This window comes from Nansenia antarctica (assembly GCF_963989245.1).
Source record: "Nansenia antarctica genome assembly, chromosome: 1".
In the NCBI taxonomy this organism is placed as follows: Eukaryota; Metazoa; Chordata; class Actinopteri; order Argentiniformes; family Microstomatidae; genus Nansenia; species Nansenia antarctica.
In genome coordinates, this window is record NC_137674.1 from 104,041,673 (window position 1) to 104,055,988 (window position 14,316).

At 43.5% G+C, this 14,316-nt stretch overlaps 2 protein-coding genes across 3 annotated transcripts; both read right to left on the reverse strand.

Annotated features, from left to right (window-relative positions):
* Positions 1-201: 201 nt before the first annotated feature.
* LOC308176017 (dolichyl-diphosphooligosaccharide--protein glycosyltransferase subunit DAD1-like) lies at positions 202-2,267 on the reverse strand. 2 transcript variants are annotated; one of them, XM_080550613.1, is made up of 3 exons: positions 1,964-2,267; positions 820-981; positions 202-443 (listed from the first exon to the last, which is right to left on the reverse strand). In XM_080550613.1, exons 1-2 carry the CDS (start codon positions 2,172-2,174, stop codon positions 851-853), a joined length of 342 nt encoding a protein of 113 aa, XP_080406739.1. In that variant the 5' UTR covers positions 2,175-2,267; the 3' UTR covers positions 202-443; positions 820-850. The 2 variants fall into 2 exon arrangements, with proteins under 2 accessions (XP_080406739.1, XP_080406738.1); XM_080550612.1 differs by having other exon boundaries at positions 811-981.
* A 1,711-nt stretch (positions 2,268-3,978) lies between these two features.
* On the reverse strand, positions 3,979-12,258 carry LOC308155501 (protein-glutamine gamma-glutamyltransferase K-like; the record flags this gene model as incomplete). Its single annotated transcript, XM_080528829.1, has 13 exons — positions 3,979-4,123; positions 4,397-4,533; positions 4,707-4,867; positions 5,230-5,514; positions 5,879-6,032; positions 6,612-6,804; positions 7,177-7,315; positions 7,481-7,658; positions 7,827-7,934; positions 8,495-8,613; positions 9,737-9,988; positions 11,611-11,805; positions 11,916-12,258. The coding sequence occupies 13 exons, from the start codon at positions 12,256-12,258 to the stop codon at positions 3,979-3,981; spliced, it is 2,409 nt and encodes an 802-aa protein (XP_080384955.1).
* Between the last annotated feature and the right edge of the window lie 2,058 nt (positions 12,259-14,316).

Consider the following 14,316-nt stretch of genomic DNA (forward strand, 5'->3'; position numbering starts at 1 on the left):
TCTATCTTAAGCAGACTAAATTAATCAGCAAGTGTGTCCGAGACTATTGATTGCATATGTTCAGTTAATGGTTGTGTTATGAAGTCAAACTTGTACTTCATTGTCCAACTTGAGACTGCACAGATACATTGATGCCGCCTGTTCTCACCTGTATTCTAGTGGGGTTAAATTTTGTCAAGTCAAACAAGCCATGTGTCATTTTATTCTTTATTTTATTTCAATCTCAATTCAAACACAACAATCGTACAAACAGTACAAAGTATTTTCAGTAACAAATCAAAAAAAAATTGACAAATATGATGACGCTATTGTCTGTCTGTCATGTAGACACATTATTGAGTTTCTCTGTTTTCAGCCAGGCCCAATAAGAGTGGCACAATCTTTATTGTATGAATGTTGTCTTGAGGTGACAGATGCATCTGGGATTTTGGTCATGTCTCTTGCTGTGAAATAAGATAAATAAGGACAATGTCAGTAATGTTCGGATACAGAATGTTACATTTACATTTGTGAGATTTAGCAGACTTACAACAAATACATTTGTCTAAGTAAGTGAATCATCTATCCAACAGTCATCATAAGAAAAAGTATGCTATGACCAGGGGCCATTAGCAGTTACAATGACAATTACATGACAATTAGTGATTTTACCCCTTGCATTAGCCACACCAACAAAAAAACAAGTAACAGGCTAAACACTTCATACGGCACCCATTGATATAAAACGCATGATCAAATGCAAAAGTTCTGCAATTAACATCATCCAAATTAGGATGCAGATCTCAGCATTGTTGGTGGTGTGCAGCGTACCGTTCGGACCTGATATGGGGATCCAAATCATTAGATCTTCTCAACCAATGAAATTGACGACCACTAGGTGCAGGACAGTGTGCGCCAATAAGAAGTCTGCAAAGGCCCTCTCTGGAGATATGGACAGGAACTCTCCTTTGTTTTCTGGATTGACCTGGATACGCAGGCACACTGTACAGACGTGGGAAAAGAGGGGTACAATTACTTCTTCTTCTTATGTCATCAGTAACTTTCCAGTTAATTACCAATGTTCTGTTATAAGAAACCTTTCCCGTAAGTTGGGGGCCAAAAATGTAACTACTCAGTCGAAGGAAGCAAACATATGTAGCCAAAGAGGATGGAAACTGTTAGTTCCGCATAGAATGAGCAAAGACTACGGGATAGTTACAATATTTATAGATGGTTAACAAGTTACATCAGTGGTCGTAAAATCCTTTCGCACGGAAAGGGTCCTGACCTCACCCCAGGAGATTTAGGCCTGTTTGACACTATCCCTAGGAATCCAGCCAGTTATGATAAACAGAACAGTTGGCTAACATCACAAGGTATATATTATGACATGTGAGTAAAAACAAAATTAACCAGAGAAATTCCTCATATCAGAAGAAGCTAAACCTATTTACTATTTTTTGGTGACTGCTAAAAAATGTCTGGGGCAGCAGGGCTAGTAATCAACTACAGCCAAGGTCAGGGCCAAACTAGGGAAATGGAAATTAATCAGGAGGAACATCCTTAACCTAAATAAGAATAATTACACTGAGCTGTCGTCAACTGAACGTGAATATAGCCTATAGGTTTAAGGTTATGCATTTTTTTTGCCGAATCTCCTCTACATAGCCTATACGTATTGTGGAGACTTAATGATCAGTCACAAATCGTGAGCTTAGAATGATAAGGTTCTATCTCCGTTTAGGGTAGTTCAGAGATATTGAGCGTCAAAGTTTCTACATTCCATTATGTTTTGTGAGATGGAACCTTTGTATTTTATGAATTACTAACTCAAAAATGTCAACATTTTAAGAATAACACCACACAGGCATTAATAAACACCTAATGGATCAGATTATGTAAAAAAAAAAAAAAATACATTTTGGCAAAAATGGAGATAGAACCGTATAATTCTAACGTCACGACTTTACTGTAAATCCTTTACCTCCCAGGATGAACGCTCCAACACAAGATATAAAGCCGGACAGAAAGCTGTTGAACGGGAAGGTGCCGACCAGCAGGCAGTAGAGGAACTGCAGCGCCCCGGTCAACAAGATGTAGAACAGGTATGCGTCCACCACCTTCAACTTAGTCGATGTTCTGCTCGCGTATTCCTCTATGAAGCGACCTATAACGGAAATGACTGAATTGGACATGTTTGATGTTTCTGTTTGTGTGTGTTAAGAAGTGTAATTAAGAATTTCTGAGCGGGTTGTCGCGTCTGTCAAGTCAAAAGCCGCATAAAAATGACGTGTATGTTTCCAGTGGTGTAACGACAATAATATTCCCCTCTGCCACACTTGGCTTCCAGTTTTTTGGTTCCGTTTACCACAAGCCCATCGTGAATACATGTATCAATTCGATCCCCCTGTCACATTACTTTAATAAGATACTTCTTTCATTTACATCATTGTGTAACCATTATGAATTAGTCACTGTTACATAATGTTCATGTACCCATCCGCCGCAGTTAGGAAAGACGTCCCTGAGTGTTATCGTGACCCTTGGAGTCTACTAGCTTGAGGTTTTGAGGGAGTCTTTAAATTACTGTTGTGCCCTGATCTACTCCATTCACAGTGATGCAAGACTCAGCAAAAATAAGATAGAATGTGAAAATTGAAATCAATTCTGAACTCATCAAGATTTTGCCTTGATAAGCATCATTTAAACTTTATTGTCAGATTGCCTTTTTGATTGTCTTTTTGTCTGTGTTGATTTCAAACATGCAATTTATTTTTGGGCTGACCTGATCTGTGTGTGTGTGTGTGTGTGTGTGTGTGTGTGTGTGTGTGTGTGTGTGTGTGTGTGTGCATGCGTGCGTGCGTGCGTGCGTGTGTGTGTGTGTGTGTGTGTGTGTGTGTGTGTGTGTGTGTGTGTGTGTGTGTGTGTGTGTGTGTGTGTGTGCGTGCGTACAGAATGATCCGTTCCGTTGCTGTCAGCCTTCCACACACAAATCCATTACAAACAAATGAATAATTTGAAGTACATACACTCAGTCATAAGAAGTTGAGGAAATAAATACCACTAACAGCTTTTAATTTAATTCACTGTATTGACATATCTAGCATTATATATATAAAACAATATTAAATAGCGATACATACAATGTTTCATTTTTACAGTTAAAGCCTTCTGTTCAACAACATGTATATGCTTCCACAGATTATACATCTGTTAAACCCACTTTGGGTTCTTTCTTCATAATTCTGAGCTGATTGTGGAATGAGTAGTGCACAATAACAGCACATAATAGTGCTAGAAGACTTACATTCTGAAAGCGTTGGATGGAACCCAGAGTTTCCCCAAGCTTGACTTCATAATACTGACTTGTTCACATAGAATATTCTTTCACACGCACTGCATATGGACAAACACATCACGAGTTCCAGTTTTTTCAACTTATCAAAAACCCACACCAATATTTCAGATTTACAGTAAAACATACAGTATATGGTAACAAACAATCAACTCTGGAGGACATATCCTAAAGTGATATTATTGTTCCCATGTGTCACACAGTTGATGCTCTGTGCAACAGCTAAACTGATTTTGAAATGTCATGCAGTGGAGCAAGAAGCCTACTAAAATGCTACTCATGTAAAGACTGCAATTCTATATTGTAGGCACTTCTGATGTGGTGATCCAGTCATAACATCTCTCATTTATGAAATGAGAGTACCATGTAAAGTAGGGAGGATGGACATATATGTTATTATATTATGTTAAGACAACATTAAGGATACACAAAAAAGATAGGCCTAAGACTGTACATTCAGTTCAGCTTAGCTAAATGCTCTAGTTTAACATGATGAAGAGTTTCCCTTGGCCTCAAGTCTTGACTCTTGACCAGAACAACATTATAAGCGTTGGTAGAATCAACATCAGTGTGAAGAGAGAGCAGGAGACGCCTTCCAACATCAACAGTGCTTCGGACAGGGCCTATGGGGTGTGAGGCCCGGCTCATTGTTCCCGCACATTGATGCTAGCCACACCGTGGACTTGTGTGAGCTGCCGGCAGTCCAGTGAAGCCAGAAGTTTCCTGGGGCCGGCCAGGGCCGGGACAAAGTGCTCTGTCAGAGTCACAGAGGCGCGACTGCCAATATCACTGAGAGAGAGGAGAGAGAGACTCAGAACTCTGTATGTTCGTAGCATGAAAGAAGAATAGCAACGTGGCATGAAATGACATAAAACAATAAAGATTTTTTTTAAATAACATCACACATTATAGAATGAGTCAGTGCACATTTATTTTTCAGTCGTCGAGACTGAAGCAGCGTTTCTAAGGACTTACAACAAAACCCTTGTCCATGTGACAGATGGTATTGGATGTGGGGAAAATAAATAGCTAAAGGAAAAGCGTATCATATATTTTTCTCACCCCACAACTATCTGTCGACCGCTCTGCAGGCCCAAGCCCTCCACGTGGAACACTACCCCCTTCAGCGTGCGTGGGAGTGGATTGGTGAAGGAAATCTCAGCTGCCATCTTTTTCCCCACCACAGCCTCTCCAACAGGCTACGAGGGATAGATGACAAAAAACAAACATTAAAACACAACATTAACAGTACTATGTCAGTAGACACTAGTAAACAATCTAACAGATCTCACGGATGTGCGGATAGATAAACACATGCTGTGGATAAGGTTCATCAGTTCATTCTTCCTTCTTGATTGGTTGATTGGCTCACCTTTATGATGAGGTCAGGGGTCCTGAGTCGGAAGCTGAACTGAGTGGCCAGAACCTGCCTGGTTTCAGTCACCCGGCCAGACAGAGTCAGCATCAGAGCAGCCTGGTCCACCAGCTGGTCCTGGTAGTGCTGGTACTCAAGAACCCAATCCAGGCTCTTCACTGAGAGGAGAGGGGAGGAGATGAGAGGGGAGGGGGGACATGTGTATGCAATAAAATACTGTATGTGTATGTGTTACGGTACATGTGGGAATACGGTACATGTGGGAAAACTAGGGTTAGGGTTAGGTGCTAGGGTGCTACGGTTAGGGTTAGGGGTAGGGTTAGGGTTAGGGTTAGGATTAGGGTTGGGGTTAGACATGCCAGCATGTACCACCAAGTCGACGTAGCACCTAACCCTAACCCTAGTTTTCCCACATGTACCGTATTCCCACATGTACCGTAATATATGCAATAAAAGAAAACGACCTGACTTGACGTGTCACTAAGACTTCATACAAAGTAGCCCTCGCAGTTTGCCTTACCCTCATTGGGCAATAGCTCCACCAGAGTTTTGTCCTTCTTGACAGTGGCCTTTAGCACGCCAGTGTAATACATGACTGCCACCTGGCTGTGGATAGTGGTAGTACGTGGCTGAGAGCTGGCGTTGCGCAAGACCAAGGTGAGCTCCGCGTCGCCCCCCATGCGAGGTCCCTCCCCGTCCATCGTCACCTCGATGGAGACGTCCTCCGCCACAGCAGAGGAATAAGCGTCTGGCTTGGAGCCATAGCTGCAGGCCGTTTCCACAGCGATGCGTTCCTCCTCTGTACCTGATGGAGATAATGACAAGGAGTTAATAGATTATCACTTTCCTTAGCGTACCGTTATAATGCGCTCTTATAATGCATTATTAGTCTTTTTATGAGAAGTCTGCCTATAACGACTTATAAGTTGCACTAGATACAACTAGATACTAACTATCTAGAATATAAGAATATAAACGACATATAGACCCCAAAAAAGCAAGCCAAATAAAAATAAAAACTCCCTAGACTGGAGAGAAACATTGTACAGATTTACCAAGTTGTCCTCTGGGTGCTTGAAGAGAATTGTGAGATCTTATCCCCTATGACCTTATGACCTTCTCAGTGCATGTGTGGCAGTGTTTGCAATTGCATGTCAATGTGATGATACCTTCAGGGTGTTTGTAGAGGTGAGTGATGTCATTGCGCTCGTCAGAACCCACAGCCTTGGTGCTGATGTTGTGGCCCACCCCGTTCTTCTCACTGTGGAACTGAGTGAATGTGCCATCTTCATTCCTCAGCCAGTAGATCTTATCACTGTTCACCTGCATGAGAGACAGTGGTTGAGATGGAGGACTCTGACAATGTGTCCCATTTCTACACCCTCTTCCCTTAACTCACTAACTGCCAAAGAATTCTTTGGTTGGCTACAAAACGAAGCATCATAACTTGTGCATTTCACCCGTGGCACTCTAGAATGTTGATCATTTGGGCGACTTTATTCACGCCCATGGGTTAGGGTTAGGGTTAGGGTGTGCCCATGCTTTGACCCATCCTATGCTTTCCCCCCCCCCCCCACTTTGAATACTTTAGGAGGAGGTGGAGAAATGGGATACAGTTTGAGACACGGCAATGTTGTTATTGTGCGCTTGAGCTAACCCATCTGACATTGTAAAGTGCCTTAAGACCTAGGAAAAATTTAAGTCTAATAAATGCAATCCACTTCAGTAAACCTAATTTAGGTAGAAAGAAACTGGTTGAGATTGAGGGGACGAGGATGAGGAATAGGACGAGGAGGTGGATGAGGAAGGGGGGGCGAGCTCAGATATAGAGAGGTACCGTATGGGAAATACATTTCAGCATGTACAAAAGAGGGCTAGGCAAACATTTAGGGGGAGACTCACTTCGGCAAAGACGAAGGGCGAGTCGTGTTTGAGGAACACTTGACCATTGCGGACAGCAGTGACAGAGGCGGGGCCACAGCGGAAGGTGCCCTGGCTGGTCTCCTGGGGGGTGGCGTCTACAGCCTGCCAGCCGCCCATACCCGGTGGCAAGTCTGGACGAGCCATCCAACAGTCATTCCACACATGGAAGTTCCTGAGGAGAGAGATTTTTAAAATGTTATTTATTGTCTTATCTATCTGTCTTATTTATTGTCTTGTCCTATTTATATTAAAAAAAGGGATAGTTTAGACCTAATATTCCACTTACTAGTGTTGTAGGCTCATCCATACACTTTCTCGGTCATACTTGTATTCATGTACACTAGTATGGCTAAATGCTAGCCTTGGAGCCAGTCAAAGAAAGCTCAAGAATGGAAAAATGTGTCTGGAAGAGCTACAACACTGTGGCACATGAGGTCTAACATCGATCTTTCCTGTCTATGATTTTTTTTGGAGGGCAGGGTTTACATCTAAATTCAAGTGGTGAATGATGTGAAATGATGTGAGATATTATTATATATCATACCATATGGAGTCAGCATTGAGGTGAGCTAAAGGCTCCAAATTCTCATCGAAGTACACGTCTGTCGTCAAGGAGACGTCCGTGTCGTGGGCTGAGTTGTAGTTGGTCACACTACGGGAGGGAATGCCCAAACACCTCAACACTGAAAGAGGGGGAGGATGGGGTGGAGGAGGGGTTAATGCATGTTATGAACATAGCACTCATTTTTCCCTCTCATATACAGTAAGTCATTTGATTTAATTGCACACACGCACACACACATACACACACCCACACACACACATACACCCACACACACATTATCTACCTGTGGTGGTGACCCCAGAGAAGACCCAGCACTGGCCATAGTTGACCGGTGTGCCTCCCCCGTCGTGGTACTTCTTCAGGATCTCCATACTGCCACTCCATGTGGTGGGCGATACCCCGCCTATGTAGTTCCCTGACCAGTTTCCTGCCACAACCCCACGATCATCAGGGGAGTTGATCTGGAAAACAATGGGATGCGTGTTTCACTTTGTATTCAGTTTTAAGATTAGAAAGAGGAGGTGCAAGTTGCCATCGTTAAGTTGGAAAGGATGGATTTGTGATGTTGCAGTTTAAAAAAAAAAAAAAACATGTGTTGTTTTTGTGTGTTTGTCAGGACTCAGACTCACCATGGCTGAAATGACTCGCACCACATTAACGGAGTCTCCCCACCCGGAGGGAGGGATCTCACTGTTCTTCAAAACAAAGAGACAGGCGGCAAGGATCCCCTCATCAAACTGATAGAGAGAGAGAAAGAGTGAGAGAGAGAGAGAGAGAAAGAGTGAGAGAGAGAGAGAGAGAGAGAGAGATGGAAGGAGAAAGAGACAGGGGAATAGGTCAGTCAGGTGGGTCTTCCCTACTCACTCTGTGGGTCCGTTGAGGAATGTCGAACGTTATAGAAAGTGTTGTGTACTGTTTTAGAACATGCATGAAATGGACTGATTTATATAGCGCCTTATTCCAAAGCGCTTTACAACGGCCTCTCATTCACCCATTCACACACACACATTCACACACCAATGGCGGCAAGCTACCATGCAAGGCGCCGGCCCGCTCATTGGGAGCAATTAGGGGTACAGTGTCTTGCCCAAGGACACCTCGACATGTGGCCAGCCGGGGTTCGAACCTCCGATCTGCTGACCTTAGTCAGACCTTATTAGACGCCGGCTCTACCTCCTGCGCCACAGCCGCCCCATCACAGGCATGTCAAAAAGTCATGAAGATTTCACCTCCCCGAATACACCCCATGTTTTACAATCACCTGACCCCCCCCCACACACACACTTTCCCTCCTTACCTGTCCGTAGTCCCACGTTCTAGCTCCGATTTGTTTCTCCGTGCCATAGTAGAGCCTGCCGACATCATTCAGGACATACTCCCCCTTCTCCTCCTCATCATCCATGTACACCGTGTCATCTGGTAGAGAGAGAGGGAGAGAGACGCAAGTTAAAGCCAGGATAAGGTTATTCAAAAGGCGTTTTTGTTTTTAAAATGTTGTTTTAACTTTATTTTAAGTGTCACGTCTCGCCCCGCTCCTTAGTTTATGTTATTGTTTGTTTCATGTCATTCATAGTTTCCTGTTTCATGTTGATATACTCACCTCACCTCATAATATTGCCTTTAAATGACTACGGTATATCATTAAATTATGATTATATCATGATTGGAGCACTTTGAGCTGCAACGTTTGCAGGAAAAGCGCTATACAAATAAAAAGTTATTATTATTATCTCTCGTTTCAGATACTTCATTTCCTGCCCTTGTTTGTTTCCTGTCTGTGTGATTGTTTACTCCTCTCTGATTGGTCTCACCTGTCCCTCATCATCCTGCCCTCTCCAGTGTATTTAGTCTGTGTACTCCCCTTTCTCTGTGCCAGTTCGTCTTTGTCCCTTGTGTCAAACGTTCCAGCGATTTATCCTTGTGTTGAATATTCCTTTTTTAAATATATCTATTTAGCTAGTTTCCCTGACTTTGCCTTTTTGTTTTGTCCTTGCCGGATTATATATCTCCTGACTGACTACCCGTGTACTGAACCCTTTTTGAAAGTAAAGACTCTTGATTCAGGATTTTTGTCTCCCAGTCGTGCAATTCAGTCCTTTGCCCGAGCTACTCCAGTCGTTACATTAAGTCCCATTGAGGCCAGAGGACCTGTTTTCAGGGGGGACCTAGTTAAGATAGCAGCTTGAATAAAAAATATGAGACATTTCTAAAGTGTGATTGTGATTTCATCAGCTTGGAATTAGGGTGCAGTGGACTATTGAGTGTTTTGGGCTCACAGAAGGGTGGATGTCCACTCCTGATACATACCGTAGTTTCTTCATGACACCCATATTATGTGTCTTTATCTAATGATCAGATCAGGTTCCATAGAACCACCCAGAGATCCTATTATGATTGGCCCAGAACAGATGCCGATCAATGTCTTGAGTATGACGAATCACTCTGATTGGCTAAAGACAGTAACATACAGTAGATTCTCTTCATAGGCTCTCTTTGTCAAGAGAGGCAAAGGGAGTCAGCTTTATCAACGGCCAATTACCTAAACACCATGGGTTGAACAGCATGTAGATGTCATTTTTTGAGTCGTGTATTGACGGGGCCTCTCCCTTCGGGTTGTGTATTGCCACAAGGAGCTGGTATCGGCCAATCACTGCTGTGGGCAGGGAGTTGACGGACAGCTTGAGCCTGTTGCCGTCCTGTTTCACGATCTTGGCCTCCCACCGGTCGTCCTCCAGCTCCTCCACTAATGGGATGATGACATGAGTGCCCCTTGACACCATGGGCAGGGGTCCTGTTGGAGACACACAAACACACATAGGTTAAGTATCATATCTATGTAATCTCATGTCACTCACCAACAGCACTAGATGGTTGCTCTACCGGGTACCCAGGATTCACTTGGAACTTGGCAGAGCAGATTTCTCTTATTTTGCACCCTGGTCATGGAATAACCTCTAGAACACACTACAGATTAATAATCTCGTCTCGCTGGGAGAGTTCAAAGCTCTGACTGGAAATTGGGTGACATTGCTACTCCTAAAATGGATTTTATTATATGTATCTGTTATCCCTTGTCTGTTATTTATTCCGGTTTATTCACCAATTGTGTAAACGTGTACCTATACTGGTGTGCTTTCTTGGCTCAAGGGACCTCCTGGTTAAATAAAGGTTAAATAAATGAAATATTTTTTAAAAACGGTGACACCAATGACAAATTAATTAGTAGCAAGCTAAGGTGGATGCTACTGTATAATTAGTTTGACTCATATCTTTGCTTATTTGTAAGTTATTGCTTTCAGGGAAAAACATAATCAGATGGTATGTTGGCAGCCCATTCCAAACAGGAGATTTATTTGATAATAAAAAATGTAACAAAGGCACACATGTTATCATCATAACCCCTATTAAAATGTGCCAGACCGCACCCTGCATTCCTACCTCTACCGGGGTGTGTTTAAGAACACACAATAGCGTAGCACAGAACTCTTATTTCTATTAGAAACACACACGCACGCACACACACTCTCTCTCTCTCTCTCTCTCTCTCTCTCTCTTACTGATTCTGAACAGCAGCATTTGTGTTGCATGTTTCTGTACTATAAATACCAGCATAGCTCAGACAGCAGCTTGCTGCTCAACTATTATTACACCGCCTGACACCTAGCAGGCTCAACACATGGAAAGACTCAGATACAACCTTTACTATCAACATGCACACTGAATATGTACAATCACATGTACAACCTGGACCACAACAATACAATCACATGTACAACCTGGACCACATACAGTATGCTGACTGCTGTTGTTGAGCATGGTTTCAATATCCCGAAGCATCACTATGTCAGTTACAACTGTATGCGATATGCAGTACGTGACAAATAACATTTGATTTGATTTTAGTTTGATTTGATTTGTATGTGCACTATAGAATGTGAGACGAATGTGACGTAGCAATTTTGCAATTTTGTAAAAAGAATGCGGGCAAAGCATGGATGATGAGTCTTAGTTGCGTGTGGGCGGTTAAGTTGTTTTTGCTGGGTGTGAGTCGGCAGTGGACGGAGGGGATTTTGGGAGGGGAGCTCTGGCATGGAGCCACCCCATTCTGCACTGTCGTTACCATGGCAATAACCACCAAAACAAAGTGGGGGAACAAGGAACGCTGAGAGGCAAGCATTCTCTTATAAATACACACACACACACACACACACTTTCTCTCTCTCTCTCTTAGTTCCCAGGATATCCCTGCTTATAAAGAGTGTACTGTTATCATGTGTCTTTTCCCAGGGGGCTGCTCGGAAGGGCTACAGGAGAGAAGAGAGTGTTGTTGGGTCACAACTCAGTGTTGTTGGGTCACAGCTCAGTGTTGTTGGGTCACAGCTCATGACTCAACAGAACGGTTCACTGACTGACCTGTCTTAAGCTCGAGGTGGAGTTTGTCCGTGTTGGGGTCAAAAGGTCGCGAGAGGTCTATCCACATCTGGAAAGTCTGTCCCCGCCGGATGATGAGGTCATCATCGCCGTAGTAGCGGTCTGTGTGGTGCTCCGTGCGGTTCTGGCCCGTCTTGGCCGTCATCAGGTCCACAGATCGCACCGTCAGTAACAGCTCTGACAGGGTGATCAGATAAAACATGAGAGACAAAGTCAACCTTTTTTGTCACAATGTCCTGCATGTGATAAAGGTGTAGTACAGTGGCCTTTAGAAGCCAGCTAATTACCTTCAAGCTCGTCACCATCAGTTACCGGCTTCTCGGTATCCATACCCCCGTTTATCTCCCCATTCGATCCCGGTTCTGGATCCTTTTCCGGATCCTTTTCCGGATCCTTTTCCGGATCCCCGTCTATGATGTCGTCATCGTCGTCGCTGGGTCGGACACCGCAGCAGGGACAGCAGGGACAGATCTTACGCAGCCAGCGGCGACACGCCCCCTCGTTGTTGTCGTCCTCCTTCGTTAGACTCTTCTCATCCTCAGGCTCAGGCTCCTCCCACAATCCCAGGGTAACCGTCGGGAACCGGCCGACGGCAGACCGGTCTCTGATTGACAGCGTTTCCACAGGCATGCTGGGAAACAGAGAGAGGTTGTTGAGTATAGTACATTCTGAGCAGTTATCAAAATGATACATCGATATGTGTAACTCAATCAGAGTCAATCAGACAGAAATCAGCTAGTCCAGATAAACAATCAGCGCTCACCTACCATCATGTCTTGCACCGGGGTACCACAAGGCTCCATACTTGGCCCACTCTTGTTTAGCCTATATATCAACGACCTACCATCTGTCTGCCCAGAAGTGCATGTACAAATGTATGCTGATGACACTGTTTTATATGTGCATGACAAGAACAAACACCTGGCAGCTGCCAAACTTAGCTCTGCTATGGAAAAGGTCACCAAATGGCTCAACAGCTCTTGCCTCCAGCTCAACGTTAATAAAACTGTAGGAATGTTCTTCTCCAAACAACACAATATGACCACGGCAAACATAACCATTTCAGGGCAAAACATTAGTATAGTTCCGTCGTTCAAATATTTAGGGATCATCATTGATTCAAACCTGACTTTCAAAGAGCACATCAAGAAAGTGTCTGGTAGGGTGAAGTTTGGTCTGGCAAACTTCAGGTACATCAGAAGCTCACTGACCATGAGTGCTGCCAAACTATATATGGACGCATCAATTATGTCGCACCTCACATATTGTTTGACAAGCTGGGGCCATGCATACAGCACTTCCCTAAAGCCATTAGCCACCCTATACAAGCGGACCCTTAAGGTCATGGACCAGAAGCCCAACAGCACACACTACTGTACCATCCTAGACAAATGTAAATACCTTAGCTGGGAAGACACCATCAAATACAAAAACATCTGTCTCATCCATAAAATTCTGCATAACAAAGCTCCTCCCCCGCTTAACTCTTTCATAAACCAGCGTGACCACAGCTTACGGCCCACCAGAAGCACCTCTCGTGGCGACCTTATAGTTCCATTCAGGAAAAGCACCTTCAGTAAGCAATCCTTCTCAGTGATAGCAATAGAAAACTGGAACTCACTACCCAACCAACTCAAAGACATACATACTTACTCCACCTTCACAACACACATGAAAGCCTGGCTGACACAGAACTATACTTGTCCTCATTAATCCCTCTCTGTGCTGCCTCCCCATAATGCCTTTTTTTGTATGTTTTGTTTTGTTTAATGTATTGCTGTTTGTAAGTGCTTAATGTTGTGTGGCCTGTAATTGTCCTGTGGCTTCTATGTGCTTGAAATGTCGCTGCCCCCATAAGTGTGTATGTGGTGTTTGTTGTAGCCCCTTCAATCACCTCAGCTTGCTTACGTGTGTTTTTTGTCAAGTGTGATGTTGGGGTACCTTGTCTCAGCCACGTGTTCTTAGAATATTTAAATGTTTTATTTTAACTAATGACGTTACTTTTCAGGATGCCATGTTGCAACTGGCCGGGGACTTCAGCTGAAAATTAGCCGACTAGGCTAACGCTGCCTTTTTTACTGTATTTTATATGGTTCATGTATTTGGATTGTCCTCGATATAATAAACTAATAAACTAAACTAAACTAAACTAAATAATAAAGAATAATCTAGTTTGTCTGTGACTTTGGGCGGATAAAAGCTATGGTGTCATCAGTGTGTAATCATTGCAAAAACCATATCAAAAATACAGTTTAGGGTTAGAGGGTTAACCCTAACCCACTTTATCATGTCATCATCATGAGTTGTTTTCTTGGCTGTTTTCTGGCCCTCTGTCATTCTCTTCCACCATCTCTTAATTTCTCCCTCCTCCCTCCTTTGTCCAACTCTATTTCATTGACCCCCCCCACATTAGCAATAATCCTTTTTGTAAAAGCCTTTCCAGAAACTTCTTTAGTCTCTCTCTGAAAGCCTTTCCCACCGTCTCCCTGCATTCCTGGTTCTCACTGACTGTTTCTACACAGTGACAGGGCACACTCTATGAGGCAACACAAAGACACGGCCAGCTCCTTCCTTATGGACATGCTGATGAGGAGCGTGAAAGAAAGGAGGAGAGTGAAGTTATGTACAGATAAAGAATGGAGTGTGTCTTCTACATCACACACAACATGAACACCTCTGACATTAGAC

Excerpts from the sequence above, each read along its gene's own strand:
- LOC308176017 (XM_080550613.1), bottom strand. The coding sequence starts at position 2,174 with ATGTCCAATTCAGTCATTTCCGTTATAGGTCGCTTCATAGAGGAATAC. Across the intron at positions 982-1,963 it reads TGGAGCGTTCATCCTGGGAG|TGTGCCTGCGTATCCAGGTC; the intron begins GTAAAGGATTTA and ends ACGTCTGTACAG.